This window comes from Mauremys mutica, chromosome 6 (assembly GCF_020497125.1).
Source record: "Mauremys mutica isolate MM-2020 ecotype Southern chromosome 6, ASM2049712v1, whole genome shotgun sequence".
Classification (NCBI taxonomy): Eukaryota; Metazoa; Chordata; order Testudines; family Geoemydidae; genus Mauremys; species Mauremys mutica.
Window position 1 is genome coordinate 119,292,735 of NC_059077.1, and position 19,177 is coordinate 119,311,911.

The window sequence follows — 19,177 nt, forward strand, 5'->3', positions numbered from 1 at the left end:
GCGAGGTGCTTGGGGCCGCCCTCGTCTGGTTGTGAGGTGCTGCTGACGTTGCACCACATTTACAACTACAGTTTTCCACATGCATTCATAACCCGTGACCATAATGACTATTAAGTTTGGTGTATTACAAGCTTTCATAAAGTTCTTACTTGATATACTTCCATTGTACAGTAACACAGCATGCAATCAGTTGGTTTCACTGCTTATTTGTTCTCCTCTTGGGGTGTCGAAACCCTGATTGTCATGCTTAGAGCCTGCCATGGGGGTGTGTGGATGTGGGAGTCCCTTTATGTATAATGATGTATCCTTAGGGATAGGTGTGTACTGCAGGGGCTGCAAAACAGCCGCTAATGGCCATCTCTCACCTCGCACCAGTGCTGCTGCCTTCACAGTCTTGGGAATACTTCTCTAGGAAAAGTCCCTGTCCACACAAAGCTGAGAGCTGTGGTCCAGTCGGGCAACAATTAGCCTGTTTTGGGCTATAGGGGGTCCAGAAACAAGTGTTATCTGGGGTCAGTGGTAGGAATGATAGGAGGACATACGGATTAATAGGAGAAGAGGGGAATTCACATGAGAACAGCGGGTCCCTTTAGGTGAAAGAAAAGGGGAGAGAGTAAATATGCTTTTTAAAATTAAATGCTCAGGTTGGAGCAGCAAATAAATCCCAGTTTCACAGGATCGAAATGAAAGGGCTGCACATGTGAAAAGCTGTTGGAACCCCCGGCGTGGGCTCCTGTGCCTTGCACCCAGTACGGACAGCCTGACCCACAGCCCTTTGAAGTCCGTGGGAGTCACTGTGTTGAGTGCAGCCTGCGTTGGATTGGTCCCTTCCTGAGGAGGGAGGCAAGAGGTGGAGCAGGAATGAGGGCTGAAGAGACAGGAAAGGAGGAGAAAAGACAACAAGACCTGCATTAACCAGGGTTTGGGGCAGTTAATTTCCCGTGGTTCTTGAGGAAGAGGTGCTAGTGAGGGGCACGACTGGAGGGCACCTGTGGGAGGGGGATGATTTGCCACGTTAGCTACCAGCTCTGCCCTCCTCCTGGCCCCACCATGCCCCCAGTAGGGCGGGAAGGGCCCTGGGAAGAAAGGAGGGTGGTAACTGATGGGCTGTGAGGAGCACATCCTGCAGTGGAGGCAGCAAGAGGAATAGCAGGGAGCGCCAGACTTTGTATCTACGTCAGGGAGCTAGTGCAAAGGAAGGGGCTCTGCACAGCGCTCTGCAGTACAGTGCTGTTGATGTGTGGAATGGCCCATTCAGTGGGGTGTGCTCAGATGAATTAGGATGCTCCAAAGACACAATAGCTCTGGGTGGTGGGAAATGACCCATTCAGCTCAGTGGGAGTTCCCCTCCACCTCCGTTTCAGTTGTGGAATATCACTGTTCAAGATAATCTCCCTATGCATGTCAGTTCTAGAGCAACTGGAATACACCTCTACCCCGATATAACGCGGTCGTGGGGAGCCAAAAATCCCTACCGCGTTATAGGTGAAACGCCGTTATATCGGGGTAGCGGCGGCAGGGCTGCAGCGGTGATTTAAAGAACCCAGGGCTCCAGCCGTGGGGATCCCCAGGCCCTTTAAATTGCCGGCAGAGCCCCGCTGCTGCAGCCCCAGGGTAGCGGTAGCAGGGCTTCAGCGGTGATTTAAAGGGCCCTGGGCTCCCCGCGGCAGCCGGAGACACGAACCTTTTAAAGTGCCATTGAAGCCCCGCTGCTACCGCGCTATATGTGAACCCGTGTTATATCGGGTCGCGTTATAGTGGGGTAGAGGTGTATTACAATTTTCTTCTTATTGGGGAAGAATATACACCTGAACCAAATTATTCCAAACTTGCACCATTGGCCCTGTTGTAACATACGAATATCCTAGATAATCTCATCATGCATGTGGATTTTAGAGTACTTTGAAAATTAAAAGAAGCTCCTAATGCAGGGGGAGGATATGCATTGTAAGCAAGCACATTTATTTATTCTTAAGGTAAAAGCATTTCAGATAGAACATGAAAAACAATGAAAGAACCTACACGCATGATAAAAAGCTTACCAGAGGTCACCCCAACTCCCACCTTGGGCTCTGGGAACTGTCAGTACTTCAAAACCCACAAATGGGTTTTCCCCAGGGTTACAAGTTCAGAACTGTCCTACATTCAGAACCAGAACAACCATGAATAGTTCAGTCATTCTTTATACAGCTTGGGCCTTTGATCATGGCCGCTTGTAACAGGCGATTAGCAGACAATGGCCTTCTCCTCAGGGCACAGCTTCCAAAGGCTGGGTTTTCAAATAACTGGAGGTGGGAATTTGCCTTCACCTCCCATAGATGTTCCCCAGGAAACCCACTTCACACTTTTTGTTCCTAAAGTCCATTCTTATCTGGCACTTTGCTCAATATAGTTCTTTGAACCCCCAGGTCTCTCATCTGTCATGTCTACCCCTTCAAGAGCTAACATACGGTCCCAGCCCAATTGATAAACCATTAATTAATACAGAGATACTTACGTTTAATTCAGTAAGGTCTCCCAAGGATATTGCAGGAAATTGCCAGATCAGACACAGTAGGTACTGTTCTCCACTGAGTTTCCATGGCAGTATGTTTCATTGCGTCTTTCGAGTGACATTGGTTTGGAGTAACTCAGCTCAAGAGAGAATCATCAGTCATTAGCTTGGCAGCATACAACAAGGAGAGCAGGAGCCTGGAATAAACCACCTAAATACCCATAGGGGGATTTATTTTCCAGCAGCAAACAAAGGAAAACACACCAGTGGGAGACATCTGTGTATGTGTTTAATTGTGTAAATGGAAACACGTGGGGACAAAGCAAGTAAGAGTGAGGATGACCACAGGGACAGGAATATATGTGACATATGCTGTATGTGACACATCACAGTATATGCCCCAGGGAACATGAGGACCTGAATTATAAACCACATCCTAGCAATGGCAAAAGGGGATTTTATTACTGTTTGTATTTCACCAATGCCTAGTAGCCCCATTCTGCTAGGTGCTGCACAGGCACATTGTGAGAGACCATTCCCGAAGCTGCAGCGTAAATACACACGACAGACAAAGGCAGGATTGGTATCCCCATTTTAGAGATGGGAAACTGAGGCACGAGGTGATGATGTGTTCAAGATCACCCTGCAGATCAGTGACAGATCCAGGAATTAACCCAGGTCCCAGTCCAGTGGGTCTCGGTTCCCCATCTGTAAAGCAAGCACAATGATACTTGCTCTTTCTGTCTGGTCTATTTACACTGTAAGCTCTATGGGGCAGGGGCTGTCTCGCACTAGGTGTCTGTGCTAAGAGCTGGATGAATAACAGATTTTTCAGTTTGCTGGCAGGGTGGGGGTGGGGAATGGTTTGAGGTTGAACCGGAAATGGAATTTTTCAAAATTTTCAGCGAGTCAAAAAGTGGAACAGAAAATCATTTCAGGTCGAATGAAGCATTTTGTTTCTGCCACGTGGCATTTTTTTTTGTTTAAATTTTGACCATTTTCCTGTGTTTTGTTTTGTTTTCAAACGAAAGGGAATGTCAAAACACCAAGTCGTTTCAAAGTGAAAAATGGAAATGGTTTCATTTGTTTCATAATTTATTTGTAGGGACGTTTTTCTGATCGAAACCATTTGGTGAAACCGAGACAAATTCATGAAACGTTTTGGTGTCATCAAAGCTGCGTGGTTTGTTGGGAAAAAAAAAAGTTTTGCCTGAAAAATTGCGCCCAGGTCTGGTGTGCGCAGGGCCTAGCCCAGTGGAGCCGGCCTGCGGTGGGAGCTATAACAGTGGCTGTCACACGTTGGTCTGTCTCTGCATGTTGCAGGTAACAAGGGCTGTGGCGTGTGGATAATGTCCTCCAGCCTCCCTCACATCACAAACAACCGAATCGGCCACAACAGCATCTACGGGGTGGCCGTGTTTTGCCGCAAGGACGATGCCAACGACTATCTGGCCAACCAAGGCGGCAACGAGAACTTCAACGACGAGGGCGAAGCTGCCAGCTGGGAGAATGACTTGGACAGCGAGGACGAGCGCTTCACCTCCCGACGGCCCATCAGCGTGGCACTGGTGGAGTCCAACAGCATCAATCACAATGGAGGTGAACGAGGCCCCAGCTGGGACTGCCCCAAACATGCTGTCCAGGGGCTGACGCTGTCCCCGCACCGAGTCCCCGGAGAGCTGTGCTAGGGGTCTCCTGGGGCCTGCGGAGATCACAATCACAGTAACCATGCAGCTCTGAGTATGATGGAGCCAGGCAAATGGAGGAGCAGACTGGAGAGGAGTGAGGCCTAGCAGTGGTAGTGCCTGGCACTGCCTTGCAGAGGACAAATTCAGTCTCTAGACCAGGGACTGGATTTTGTCCAGTGCTGCAGCCATTGTATATAGGCTACAAAGGGGGTGGAAACAACCACGGCAGGATTTCCATCACTGGGATTTTTCCTCTCTGGGCATATTCCAGTAGAACCATGTTACACCAGGCCCTGGCAGCCCCCAGGGTTGAAGGAAAGGAGGAAAGGAGGGTGCATTGTACTCTGGCTGTATACGAGCCCCGCAGAGAGTTTTCAGAGGGCCATTACAAGCTGCTGAGGCTTAGAGTGGTGAGGGTTGCGCTGAAGCCAGAGAGGGCACTGGTCTGAGCAACAATTCAGGAAGCACAAAGGTAGTTTAAAGCCACTTTCTTCACCCCCTGCAGAAGAGGAGCAGGTAGTCTGGGAGTGAGAAGGCTGCAGGGTCTCTGTGTTCATCCCTTTGGAAGGAAGATGGAGAAAAAGCTTTAACGTAGGGAGCAGCGTTGAGCTCCAAAGTGAGCCCCACCCAGCATTCCTTGGATGGAAAGTTGATTCCTGCAAGAGGGCACTTGCTAGAGCTTGTATGTGGGGGGCAGGAGTAGTAGCAGAAGATCAGGAAGACACTGGAAACCACAGCTGGGGTATGGAAAATCCCTCTCTACAGCCCTGGATAAAGAGTCAGCTTGAGTCTCAGGAAACCAGCGATGCGGCTCCATTAATGAACCCTTGGGCAGCGTCTGTATTACTCCTACGCCAACCGGCAGCTCTCAGTCTCTACCCCAGCGGTTGTTTCTGTGTTCAGTATTGTTCCCATTCCAGAGTCTGCCCAGTTCAGTGCTGACACCCTGGAGTTTATCACGAGAGCCGGGCAGAATTTCTGCAGCTCGTGAGCTAGCCTGGCCTTGGGGCTGTATTACAAATGTCAGACCCACTCCGCTTTGTCCAAAGACAGCCTCAGAGTGGAGGCTCACCGATCCTTAGCACAAACCCGAATGCCGGTTAGCCTGAGTTTTTCTTAGCATTTTGGGGTTTATTCCCGTTCACAACTCAGGGTGTTGAACGGTTAAGCACATTCGGAGTTTCCCAATCACAGGCTGGTGGAAGCCTTGTTTCTCTGGCTGCCCAGCAGACCCACTTGTCTCCCCTGCCCTGTTTCATTCACTCGAACGAGTTCACTGACTTCTTTCCCCCTCTTTTACAGCCGCAGGCTTGTACGTCAAGAGCAGCGAAGCGCTTAACATCATAGCCAACGCCATCCACGCCAACCACGACAGCGGGGTTGCTGTGCTTCAGAGCAGCCAGCTCACACGCATCGCCAACAACAGCATCTCCTGCAACAGCCTCGGCGGGGTGCTGGTCGAAAGCGAGGCCAGGGTGGAGCTCCGTGGCAATGGCATTTATGACAACAGCAGCCACGGCATCACCTCCAAGGGCGACGGGGTTATCGTTGAGAACGACATCGTAGGCAACCGGGGATGTGGCCTCCAGTTGTTACAGACGGCAGACATGAAGGTGGGTGTTCAAACAAATCTTAGATTCCGAGACCAGAAGGGACCACTGTGAGCATCTACTTGGACCTCCCATGTAACACAGTCTGGTTGGCTCTATACTAGAGCCCATCTTAGGGGAAAACCATCCAATCTTCATTTAAAAACTAGCCCATGATGGAGAATTCACCACCACCCTTGGTAAATTGGTACCATTGTTAATTACTCTCACTGTTTAAAAATGTGCCCCTTATTTCCAGTCTGAATTTCTCTCCTGAATTCATTAGGCTGGATGGATTGGTGCACTAGGAGGAAACCAGACCTGGGTTCAGCGCTGGTGTCCATCCCAGAAGAACGGTCAAAGTCCGTAGGTCTTAGCTTCTGTTCTTTGGATCTGTAGTGAAAGCTGCTAGTCATTTGTAGCATCACTAAGATAATCAAAGGGAAACAGGAGCAGCGAAAATTCCCCCTCCCTTCACAGGAGAGCAGAGCAGCACTGCTCATGTGCAGCAACTCTATCGCTTAACAAACATTCATGTCGGAGAGGGTAGGAGATAGTGAACAAGAGAATTTCCATTCACGGAATACAGCTGTAATGATAGTAATAGTACTTAGCTCTTCTCATCAGCAGGTTGCAAAGCTCTTTACAAAGGAGGTGAGGATCATTACCCTCATTTTACAAAGGGGGAAACTGAGGCACAGAGTGGGCATTGACTTGCCAGACATCACCCAGAATAGAGTCCAGCTCTCCAAAGTCTCTGTGCAGTGCTCATAAAAAGAACCATACTGGATCAGACCTATGGTCCATCTCTCCCAGTATCCTGTCTTCTGACAGTGGCCAATGCCAGGTGCTTCACAGGAAATGTACAGATCAGGGCAATTTTGAGTGATCCGTCCCCCATCATCCAGTCCCAGGTTCTAGCAGTCAGAGGCTAGACACACCCAGAGCACAGGACTGCGTCCATGACCATCTTGGCTAATAGCAATGGATGGACCTATCCTCCATGAACTTCTCTAATCCTTTTCTGAACCCTGTTATAGTCTTGGCCTTCACAACATCCTCTGGCAATGAGTTCCACAGATTGACTGTGCGTTGTGTGAAGAAATACTTCCTTTTGTGTTTTAAACCTGCTGCCTATTAACTTCATTGGGTGATTCTTGGTATTTGTGTTATGTGAAGGGGCAAATAACACTTCCTTATTCACTTTCTCCACACCAATCATGATTTTATAGACCTCGATCATATCCCCACTTAGTCATTTCAGAGCTGAACAGTCCCAGTCTCTCTTAAATCTCTCCTCATATGGAAGCTGTTCCATACCCCTAATCATTTTTGTTTCCCTTTTCTGTACCTTTTCCTATTCTAATATATCTTTTTTGGAGATGATGACCAGAATTGCGCACAGTATTCAAGGTGTGGGTGTACCATGGATTTATATAGTGACATTATGATATTTTCTGTCTTATTATCTATCCCTTTCTTATTGATTCCCCACATTCTGTTCATGTTTTGTGACTGCCGCTGCACATTGAGTGGATGTTTTCAGAGAACTATCCACAGTGACTCCAAGATCTCTTCCTTGAGTGGTAACAGCTAATTTAGACCCCATCATTTTAGATGTATAGTTGGGATTATATTTTCCAATGTGCATTACTTTGCACTTATCAGCATTGAATTTCATCTGCCATTTTCTTGCCCAGTCACCCAGTTTTGTGAGATCCCTTTGTAGCTCTTCGCAATCTGCTTTGGACTTAACTATCTTGAGTAGTTTTGTATCATCTGCAAATTTTGCCACCTCATTGTTCACTCCCTTTTCCAGATCATTTATGAATATGTTGAATAGGACTGGTCCCAATACAGGTGCTTGGGGGACCCCACTATTTACCTCTCTCCATTCTGAAAACTGACCGTTAATCCTACCCCTTTGTTTCCTATCTTTTAACCAGTTACTGATCCATGAGAGGATCTTCCCTCTGATCCCGTGACTTTTTACTTTGCTTAAGAGCCTTTGGTGAGGGACCTTGTCAAAGGCTTCCTGAAAGTCCAAGTACACTGTATCCCCTGGATCACCCTTGTACAGAAGTTTGTTGACCCACTTAAAAATGTTAATAGATTGGTGAGGCATGATTTTCCTTTATAAAAACCAACTTGATTCTTCCCCTACAAATTGTGTTCATCTATCCACTAGGCCACACTTCTGATTAATAGCACATTTGTCGCTCCAGTGTTGATTTTTATTTTACTTTTCATACACTGTTGATCTGACTTTTCCCAGTGTAGGTAGCTCTGTGATTATTCCTTGTATGTGGATAGACAATTGTGTCTTCCATGTGGAACCTATTTGCCAAAAAGAGAGCAAAGGAGACAGCCAGAGACTGCAGTAGTCCCCTTGACTACAGTGGTCTCACTTTGCTTGTCTTTCTCCTACCCCACCTGCTTTATTGAGTTAGTTGCTCCACTGCCATTGTTGTATCTAACCCAACAGTAGCCAAAATCCCGCCCAAGAGCCAAATGCAGCCCAAGGAGTTCTGCACTATGGTCAACAGTTGCTTTCATGTTTAGTGTATTGGTGTGGCTAATGGGGACGACAGATCCCAGCATGCATTGCTCTATGTCTGCCTGAACAACCAAGCTACTTGGAGCAAGAGGGAGCATTGCACCTTGAGACCTCCAGAACCTGCAGGCTGCACCACTGCATTAAAAGCAGGAGTTGCTGCAGTTTGCGCCGATGTTTGCAAATCCCACTCCTCACAAGTTGCCAGCGTTACCCTAAGGGTAAATGTCACCTTTGTTCTAGTCTTTGATGGGGTGAAGCCACAGTAAGGCGCAATACTAGTCTGTTGCAATATCTTCACTGAAAAGGCCCCCACAATGAACACGCAGAGAGCTCTGAGGTTACACTGTAGAGATGGGTGCTCTCTCCTGCGTTCTGTTCATGAACCACAAACTCCTTCTGAAAAACATTCTGATCAGGGAACTGTTGTCATCTGGGCCTAATGCTAAACTAGACCTATGGAAACCCTAATCACACTGCTCCCTGGGCACAAGTACCCCTGAGGGATTGAGGGAGAATTCCAATTGTCACGGGCCCCAGGGGACACTGATTGAAGCCCGGGCTACACTAGTTGCTGCTGTTGTTTCTCATGCAGACTCTAGCAAGGATCTGTTACCTGTCCCAAGAGTCGCGTGAGAAGAAGTAAACAGTTTGCACTGTCCCTGGTGGCTCTGCCCAGGATAACAAGGACGATAGAGATTGGGACTGCTGCCCATGGGAGACGTTCAGCGGTGAGAGGATCCTAGTTCTCACTCAGAGATTCAAGGCCAGAAGGGATCATCTAGTCTGACCTCCTATAACACGGGCCAGGGAACTTCCTCACAATAATTCCCACAGTGGATCTTTTAGAAAAACATATACTCTTGATTTATAAATTGTCACTGATGGAGACTCCACCACATCCCTTGGTAAATTTCTAGCAGAGAAAAGGTCTCACACGATCAAATGGCTGAAAGTAGCAGCTAGACAAATTCAGACTGGAAATAAGGTTTAAATGTTTAACAGCGAGAGTAATTAACCATTGGAACAACCAAGCCTCTGGGTCGCTGGATCTCTGGGTGTTCTAAGCCTCGGGAGCCTGAATGGAGGGTGGTCACTGCCCAATAGTAGGGGCCCGAGGCACACTTCTTTCTGAGACCTGTAACCCGCAGTCCAGCTGCCTAGCCCCACTGGGCACAGCGCTGACCTTCAGCCAACCCCATATTTAAACACACCCTCACCCAGAACTCCGTCCCCAGGTGTGAGCCTTCTGGATTACAAGGACACCTTAATAAAATAGAATTAACGGCCTTCTGAACGTGACTCCTTCAAAGTTCTGTGACCACATGAGAAACCATCCTGGAACTCTGTAACCTCCCCAGCCGATCTCTCTCTGGTCCAGTCTGGCCTAAACATGGCCCCTTTGCTTAACTGTACTGGTCCTAGTTGGACATTTATCCCCCAGTTCATCAGTGCATTTAAGTCCATTCCTAAATGTGTGTCTAGTCAGCAAAGCACTTAGGTATGTGGTTACCGTTGAGCAGGTGCTTTGCTGAATAGGGAGAGATTGCTGAATCAGGGCCCTTGACTTTAAGATCTTTGGGGTTTTGTTTGTATGGATGGCAGGCACATAGATCTACTAAAGTGCCATGTACAACTGCAGCACTTTATTTGATTAGATCATGGAAAAGGCCACGTGGCCCAATATTCTTGCCAGGTTCTGGTTGTGCCATGTTGGGATATTTCCCCCCCAGGTAACCAAGAACAGGATCCAGTCCTTTTGGGATTATGGGATTGTTATGCTCGACCAAACCAAAGGCCTGGTGCAGGAAAACCTGATTTTTCAAGGGAGGTCCAAGAAGACCATCTTGCAGCAGGTGTCGAATGCAGAAGATTGTATTGTGCAGAACAACAAACTCCTCACCTTCAAGAGCAAGTAAGCCCCTCGCACTGCTCTTTAATGAGTCCCGTGGCCAAGAACAGCCCTTCTCAAAATGTGGGCAGTGACCCCTAGGAGAGGCCACAAGCTGGGGGCTTCAGGCCATGAGCCTGCTCCGCTTTCCTCACCCTCTTCCTCATTTGCGGCAGGTTTGCTCAGCTACTCCAGGCACCGGATCCTGCAGGGCCAAGCTCTGTGAGGACCTGTGCAAAGGAGCCTGGGCTTCTGGAGACGGAGGCTGGAAGCATCTCACTCCTGACCCTGGGAAAACCAGGCTCCCCACTGGGGAGAAGCAAGAGGCTTGATGCACCTGTTCTAATGCTGGCCCCCCGAATGCTCTTCCATTGGCTCTCTCCTAGCAGGCTTGTTCTCATATGTGGGGGTGGCCTCCTTTTCCCTGAACAGGGCCCACTGATTTCACCTGGCCTTTGAAGGGAGGTTGGAGGAGTGCTAATGGCTGCTTGTGGGGTGTTTTTTCTGTTTCTCCAGGTCTGACGTTGCATGGACCCTGGAGAACCCTCCAGCACGACCTCACATTGAAGGATCCACCCGAGGAACCTCCACGTCAACGAACAGTCAGAAAGTTACCACCATGTCGACCAGGATAGCTGCACGGATGGACGGAGGCTGTCGCAACAATGGGAGCATCTTCTGCACTATTCTTTGACTCCCATGTGAGTTTCTTCACCTTTCTCTTAGGCTGGTGCCACTGCAGAGACCAAGCTGGGAAGGGTCTCTTGTGCCCATTCGTTGCAAGAAGCTTTCAATGTGGGCTCTTCATTTTAATCCCCCCTTCTTTTAGCACTTTGGGATATTGCCACTCCTGAAACATGTTACACACTAAATCAACAGCGGCAGGAGCACATTGCCATCTGCTTTTTGTTTCTTATTTGAGCCATTTGACCAATCTTATAGCAATTGCCAAGCAAATCAGTCGCCTTGGACAGACCACAATAATGCCAGTGTCTAGCCAGTTAGTGGCCTAGAAAAGGAACTGGGAATGAATTTTACTTTCCTGCCAGGAACTGGAGCTGTTTCAGCCCAGAGGAAAGGCACAGTCTTTGCCTGTTGCAGTGGCAAAATGAAAGGAGCATTGCAGTTGCATGAAGCCGTAGACTCGCAGGGCAAAAAACTAAACAGCAACAAAAACGCCACTCAAAGTTCAGTCACAAGCAGGCAGAATGTCATGATGACTGAAAGAGGGCAAAAAATACTCCATAGTGGCTTGTTGGCGGCCACCTGTACAGGGAAAAGTATGTAAAGAGTGGAGGACTTTAGAAGCTGATCATATGTCCTGTGTAATCTGGTTTATCTCCAGGAAATAATTGCTCATAGCAATTCTGGCTTGCAGTGTAAGATTTGCTGCTGCACTTGTGATGCTCAAATGTCCAGGCCTCCTCTAAGTCCTAGTGTTGGAGACGATGCGTTAAGGCCCAGTCTGCACTGGAGCTAAAATGGCCTTGAACAATGAGGAATAAATAGTAAAGTCAGAGTTCACACTGCAACTTTTAAATGCTAGGAGTTCATCTCCCCTCGCAAATTCAGCCTTCCCTGGCAACGGTCACCAGCGATTGGTCTTTCTGAACCAATGCCATGACCAGGATGAGAGACAAACATTCAAGAACTCTTTAAGTGGCAGGAGTGAAACTTTTCAAGCAGTGGGTCAGTGTCCTGCTGTAGACAGACCCCGAAGTGCTGTTGCAAGGATGTACTGGGTACTGGGAGTTCAGCTGTGCAGGCAAGTGTGAAAGTCACAGTGTGCTGCACCACGTAGTGACTATAGCATGAGAAATCAGGACAACTCCAAAACATTTTCTGCTGCTGAACCTTGGAGGCGAGTAAGAAATATGCAAAGGGCCCCTGATCCCGTGTGCAAACGGGGCCCGCCTGCCTGATATACAGTTGTCCCATCTGTGCTCTTGAGGTATAGCATTGTGACTCCAGGCCCAGCAAGGCACCTATCTAGGGCTGGTACAGTTTGGCAGTAATGGAAGCTGAAGCTTTTTCTGCCTTCTGCAGGATGTTGGAATTACAGGGCAAAGGAGGGTGTTGCTCTTTCACGTTTCAGCCTTTCTCACTTGGGGACGGAGCCTCAGTTAGTCACGTTGACGTCAGTGGATTTATACCAGCTCGGGACCTGGATCTTTCTCTTCTTTTCAGGCAAGGTCTAGGCTGAATCTTCTCTCTCCACTTCACATCGTCTGTGACACGCATCCTGGTCCAGACCCCTCGCTGGTATAAATTGACATGACTCCACTGAAGAACCATTGACTCCATTAAAGTGAAAGTAGCGAGGCTGGTTTACACCCTATGTTTTTTTGTTTGTTTGTTTTTTTTAAGAAAAACAATTGTTTTATGTGAAAACTTTTGTAATTAAAAACTGTATATGACAACAATAAAGTGCTATATTTTAAGGTTTTTTTTTAAAACTGTTTTATTTTGCAAACATAAGGCAAACATTAGAATTTACAGGTTGTCACTGGCATTTCTGAAGGGTTAAAATCCATGTGCATTTTATATAACAACCAGGTCTATGATTGTGCCAGCTCTTTTCCAGACCCAAAGCCCAGAGTTTGGTCAAGAGAGGCCTAGCAAACAGTGATCAGGTAAGAGAAAGCTGGGTAAACAGATAATCTTGTTTTGCTAAAATAAGACTAGTCAGCAAATTGCCAGGTGTTGGAGCTAAGAACTAAATAATTGTCTTATTCAGAGTTGTAGATTGAACAAAGGATCCCTGTTCTTATTGTGTTAGTTTCTTCTGTAGAAGCAGCAAAGAATCCTGTGGCACCTTATAGACTAACAGACATTTTGCAGCATGAGCTTTCGTGGGTGAATACCCACTTCTTCAGATGCAAGACTTGCATCCGAAGAAGTGGGTATTCACCCACGAAAGCTCATGCTGCAAAACGTCTGTTAGTCTATAAGGTGCCACAGGATTCTTTGCTGCTTTTACAGATCCAGACTAACACGGCTACCCCTCTGATACTTTCTTCTGTAGGGAGACGTTCTTCCCACAGATCCAACCTTGAGTTTATGAAAAGTTGGCACGTGTCAGTATAAGATATGGCATCCTCCCACCTCCCCTTCCAAGAGACCAATGTTTGACCTCTACACGGTGTGGATTTATGTCCTTTAATTTTCCAGACATAAGCGGATAAGGGCCCAAACGTTTAAACGTGCCTTGTGATTTTGGGTGCCTGACCTGAGCTGCCTTAAAAGGGACCTGATTTTCAGAAAGTGCTGAGCATTTGTCCTTTGAAAATCACATCCCATTAAGGCATCTCAGGTTGAATGCCCAAAAACAGTGTCCTGAAATCATTAGTCGCTTTGGGAAATATAACCAGTGTTACTGACTACAGAGGTTCTCCATACCCGTCCACATGCCACAAACAGAGGTACATGCACTCAAGAGAGCCACGTGACCTGCTTTTAAACAATAATATGAAAGTAGAGAAATGATTGACCAGAATCATTTAATACTCAACTTCCTCAGAGCAGGAGCTTGCATGCAGGGTCCCGTCTGCCTGTACCTGTGTGGCAATGTTCATTTCACACCGATCAGACTCTCGGGGATTTTCTCAGCTGTAGTAACTTAGTCAGACTCTGAAAACTTTCCTGATTTTTAACACCCTATTTAATTCTCAGGCTTCATTCACACTTGGGGCCAGATCCTCAACTGGTGTCAATGGGATTAGCACCCCTGGAGCCATCAACCAGTCAAATCAGCGCTTGTGATAGTCGGGCATTGCAAGATCATGGAGCCAGATTTTCAAAGGTGTTTAGGGACCTTAAGATCCCAGGGTGGGACTCTGACTCAGTGTTGCAACAGGTTACGTCTCTGTGCCCTGCTGCCTGGTGGAATCCACATCCCGAATGAGGCTTCCAGGCGCCCTGTACAAGGTCCGGGGAGAGCCAGGCCCTTGAAAATGAGATCCACAGAATCCAGCAACCTAAGCCACCTAAACCAACCTGTCGGAAATAGGGAGGAGAGGGGTGTGGCCTAAGCCCAGCCCCTCCAAGGGCCTTCGGGGTCTAACTCTGGGCCGGAGGGAGTGCCCCCTTCAGTTCAGGATTCCCAGCCACGCACCCTCCCTGCAGCCAGGACAGCTGTTTTTCCAGAAAACCTGAGAAGGGAGCGGGAGGGGGCAATGCTGCCTCTGTTTCCCCACTAGCCCAGTGATGAGGAGAAAGGCCATGACCACTGGGCTGGGGGGGACAGCGTTGTGTAAACACTTACATTCTGGCCTAATGAATATGTGGCTAGCTCAGTGATCAGGGCCCTGCCCTAGGCCAGAGCAGGCCATCTCAGGCAGCGTGGGGCTTTGGAAACAGGGCCGTGACGTGCATGGTGAGGCCTTAACCCCGGGGGTAATGGGGCGGGGCATGTATACGGTACCCAGGCATGCGGCAATGTGTAACTCTGCTCGTGGTGCTAGCCCACTGTAAACAGGGCTGGTCAGGAGTGAAGCGCACCTGTTGTCAGAAGGACCTGAAGAAAGGCTGCTGTCAATCACGGTGCCAAGCAGGTCAAGAGCTTAATTCAATCAGCACAAAGCGCTGGAGTGTTGGGGCACGAGATGCTGGAGCCAGGCGGGCTTTCAGAGGCGCATTCAGTCTAAATCCATTCCGATAGCAATGTTTGCAAAATGCATTTCTCCACCAATTACCAAGAACAGCTGCTTTGGGCAGGCGGAGAAGTGGGTCTGGCAGGTTGTAATTTACGGATAACTTCCGTGTTCTAAATAACCAGGGAAACAGGCTTGACAGATTGTGTGGGGGGCTGTCAGCCGGTGGAACAAAACACAGGTCAGCGTTGAGCAGCCGAACTGAACACATTTATTTTTGCCTGGACGTGAACAGACTCTGTAATGGGCAGGAGATGGCAGTGGCCACATTTGGGAGACCAGATTATTAGACCAGCGGTGAAGCTTGGTCTCCTGAAGATGTAGCCCCTGATAATCCCACACGAGAAACTGGACCCCCAACCCTACAGAGTGCTTCTGCAAGGTGAAATGTTGGCATGTTCGCGCTGTCGGTGGGCATCATGTCCCACACAAGTGCTACAGTACGTGTTCTAGCAGGACACACACATACGTGCCTTGACACCAATTCTTCTGCACTAGGGGGAGAGGGACAAACGTGCTTTAAGCCACCTTTGTGGCCCCATAGTCTGGGGCTGTGTAGGGCCCCGTCTGGCCCTTGTGTCATTTAGAGTAGTTTCAGGGCTGCTCTAACTTACACACTGCTTCCCTGGCCCCTAGGCCGCTGTGAACGCTGACCCCTTCCCAGCCCTGGCTCACTCTCGGTGCCAGCAGCAGGGAGTAGGGCTGGTGTACAGCCAGCTTCGTGCTGGTGGAAAGGCCCCTGTGCAGGGTCTGGTCTCAGGGCCCTGTTTCTGGCACCAGAACAGCGTACCAGGGCCATAGTACAAGTGGGCACCCAAGCCCATTCTCGGTAATAGCTATGTGATACACTGCCCTTCCCAGATCACCCGGACCGGGTGCTCCGCTCCTCGGCCCCGCTGCCCTGCCAACACCAATAACGAACAGGCCACCGAAATCCTTCCACTTCCCACCTTCTTTGACGGGGGCTACGATCCAGCCCAGGGTCCCACCCCGGCTCTTCAGCCGAATTTTGCTCCTAGGGGCTACATGGAGAGTCGCGCACATCGAATGTTCCTTGACTGGGCTAAGCGGACACGTCGGGGGGGGGGGGGGAAGATACTTCAGTTATTTTGTGCTGGGCTCCAAATAACTCCTGCTATTTTGTTCTGACGTGTCGCTGTCTCATTATCACAACATGCCCCAGGTAGAGTAGTTAAGGGCGGCTAATTAACCACCGCACCATCTTTAGACTAAAAACCTTCCAAATTTTCCCAATTAGATTTTCCACAGTAGCATTTACAGCCCTTCAATCAGAACCTCTGCCTTGATCAGCCCCTGTCTGTAATCTCTGTGGCATTAATTAGCAGCCTCTGCCCAGAAAGTTGGGTACGTTTTCTATCACTTTTAATGACTGACTGACTGCTCACGGCACTTGCCAGAGTGCGCAAGAGGCTACATCGGATCCTGAGAGAGTTTCTGTGGGAGCCTCAGAGGCCCGAGTCACTCCCTGAAGTGAACGCACAACATAAAATAACAGGCATTTACTCTAGCTGTTAAACACTTCCTGCTTCCTCCAGCTTACACTGGCTTTCCTCCTTGGAGATGGGCTGCAGCCTTTGCCAGGATCGCCCCTCCTTGCTGAAGAGAACGGGCTACGATTTTCCAAAATAAGTGCCCCCCCGCCCCCATAATTACTGAGGCTGCTAAGTCCATGTTATGCCTAAGGCCTGGGTCTACAATCCGTGGAAACCAATGGGAGTCTTTCTTTTGACTCCAGTAGGCTTTGAATCAGGTCTTTAATGAGGTCCCCATTGACCTGCATAGGAGCTGCTGGGGGCTCTGTGCTTCTGAACATAAGAACAGCCACACTGGGTCAGACCAAAGGTCCATCTAGCCTAGTTTCCTGTCTTCCGACAGTGGCCAATGCCAGGTGCCCCAGAGGGAATGAACAGAACAGAGAATCATCAAGTGACCCATCCCCTGTAGCCCATTCCCAGCTTCTGGCAAACAGAAGCTAGGGACACCATCCCTGCCCATCCTGGCTAATAGCCATGGATGGACCTATCCTCCATGAACTTATCTAGTTCTTTTTGAACCCTGTTATGGTCTTGGCCAGTGGTGGGCAACCTGTGGCCCACATACAGCCCATCAGGGTACTCCATTTGCAGGCGCGAGGCATTCTGCTGATGTTTACAGTCTGCAGGCATGCTCCCCCTCGCCCCCGCAGCTCCCAGTGGCCATGGTTCGCTGATGGGCTGCAGGTTGCCCATCACTGGTCTTGGCCTTCACAACATCCTCTGGCAAGTTCCACAGGTTGACTGTGCGTTGTGCGAAAAAATACTTCCTTGTTTGTTTTAAACCTGCTGCCTATTACGTTCTTTGGTGACCCCCCTGGTTCTTGTGTTACAAGGAGTATTTAATCCTTATTTACTGTCTCCACACATCATGATTTTATAGCCCTCTATCATATCCTCCCTTAGTCGTCTCTTTCCCAAGCTGAAACGTTCCAGTTTTATCAATCTCTCCTCATACGGAAGCTGTTCCATACCCCTAATAATTTTTGTTGCCCTTTTCTGAACCTTTTTCTGTTCTAATATATCTTATTTGAGATGGGGCAACCACATCTGCACGCAGTATTCACGATGGGGGCATACTATGGATTTATATAGAGTCACTACAATACACCTCTACTCCGATATAATGCTGTCCTCGGGAGCCAAAAAATCTGACTGCATTATAGGTGAAACCGCGTTATATCGAACTTGCTTTGATCCGCCGGAGCGTGCAGTCCTGCCCCCCCGGAGCACTGCTTTACCGTGTTATATCCGAACTCATGTTACATCAGGTCACGTTATATCAGGGTAGAGGTGTATTTTCTGTCTTCTTATCCATCCCGTTCTTAATGATTCCCAACATGCTGTTTGCTAAATCGGGTCGTACATGTAGGTACCTGCCTATGGACTTGGGAGCCTGTCTGAGGACACCTGAATAAGCACACGGGGGCAGAAAACCCTGGAAAAGGTTTTGTTTTCTGTGCTGCTGCATCTTCTATTCTAGCTGAGGATTGAGTTGTGATTCTAGCTTTCCCCTCACCCCCCCTTGCAGGAAACCTGTTCCTAAAAATAGGGTTAACACCTGCAAACCAGCTATTCATCCATCTGCATTCTGCTGCCTGCCTGGAACAGCCTTGGACAGGAGAGAGCACTAACAGCGCGGGCTAAGCATCCAGAAAAAGCCTAATCCAATTCTTCTTCCTTTAGAATACCATGTGCCAGCCCTTAAACAGGCTCCAGGGAAAATGGTGCCTGGTTCCTGCAGATGGCCAGCTTCTCCTGCTCTGGGCTGAGTTACATTGCGATTTTAGCTTATGGGATGGAAACAGGGCACAGGATGGGTACCAGGTGGTGCAGCACGGCCATGTGAGGAAATGAGTATGTATAACTTTTGTTTTGATTTGCGCCCCGCTCAGCTTCCCTCCCCCAACATTTCAACAGCGTAGCTGGAGCCTCCACTTCCAGTGAGGACTGAGTGACTGGCTGGGTTCTGCTATGATGCTTAAAGGATTTCAGCAGAGCAAACAGCACTGCAACTGTCTGGTTGGGTGACTGGGGTAGGTATGATGATAACCAGTGGGCCGGCAGGACATCTTGCCATGTATATGCTCCAGTCTCTTTTTGTCTGGTGTCCTCTCTTGTCTAGTCTCTGCAAAGCTGAAAATTTGACAGTGGGGAGAATAGGATGGCGAAAAGCTGTAACGTTTTTGCTGGGTGCTTTGGTGCAGAAGAATGAAATCAGCTCTATACTTAACTAGAAAAATGCTGAACTTCCACTGATTCCCTCTCATCACATTTAGCAATGGGAAATTGATGAAGTTCAGAAAGCCAGAGGCACGTGCAGGTTAGTAACAATATGCTCCAGCCAAAACCAACTGAAATAACACCAGCTAACGCTGTTGCCGAAGGTCACAAAGCAAGTAAGGGTAGGAATCAAGGTTAGGAGAAGTTCTCATTCTTTCACCTGACTAGTTAGAGGGTGAGAACGTCCTTTTAATGTGAATTACAATACTCTCCCAGACAGCAAGCGAGGAAGAGGAGCTGATCACGTTAGAAAGTCTGGACTCTTTTTTCAGGATGCACAGCAACAAACCACATTTGTTCAGCAGCCTGGGTTGGCCACAGAGCATTCATTCCCCTGCCTGCCTTCTTTCACAGACTTGATGGGGCCACAACTGATCCAGGACTAACGGAAGTTTGTGAGGTCTGCATGGCCTCTCCTCTCCTCTCCTCCCTCCTAGCCATCCCATATCCCCTAAAAGCAGAGTGTAGCTGTG

General features: G+C 48.6%; 1 protein-coding gene across 3 annotated transcripts in view; it reads left to right on the forward strand.

Moving 5' to 3' along the window:
- The window catches only part of FBXO10 (F-box protein 10), a 59,478-nt gene extending 46,837 nt beyond the window's left edge, over positions 1 to 12,641 (forward strand). For 2 of the 3 annotated variants that reach the window (XM_045022465.1, XM_045022466.1), the window contains exons 8-11: positions 3,818 to 4,093; positions 5,485 to 5,795; positions 10,059 to 10,240; positions 10,733 to 12,641. In XM_045022465.1, the coding sequence (XP_044878400.1) occupies positions 3,818 to 4,093; positions 5,485 to 5,795; positions 10,059 to 10,240; positions 10,733 to 10,910 (947 nt within the window). In that variant the 3' untranslated portion in view covers positions 10,911 to 12,641. The remainder of the gene's footprint in view (positions 1 to 3,817; positions 4,094 to 5,484; positions 5,796 to 10,058; positions 10,241 to 10,732) is intronic. The other variant, XM_045022467.1, reaches the window with a different exon arrangement.
- The last annotated feature ends 6,536 nt before the right edge of the window (positions 12,642 to 19,177 follow it).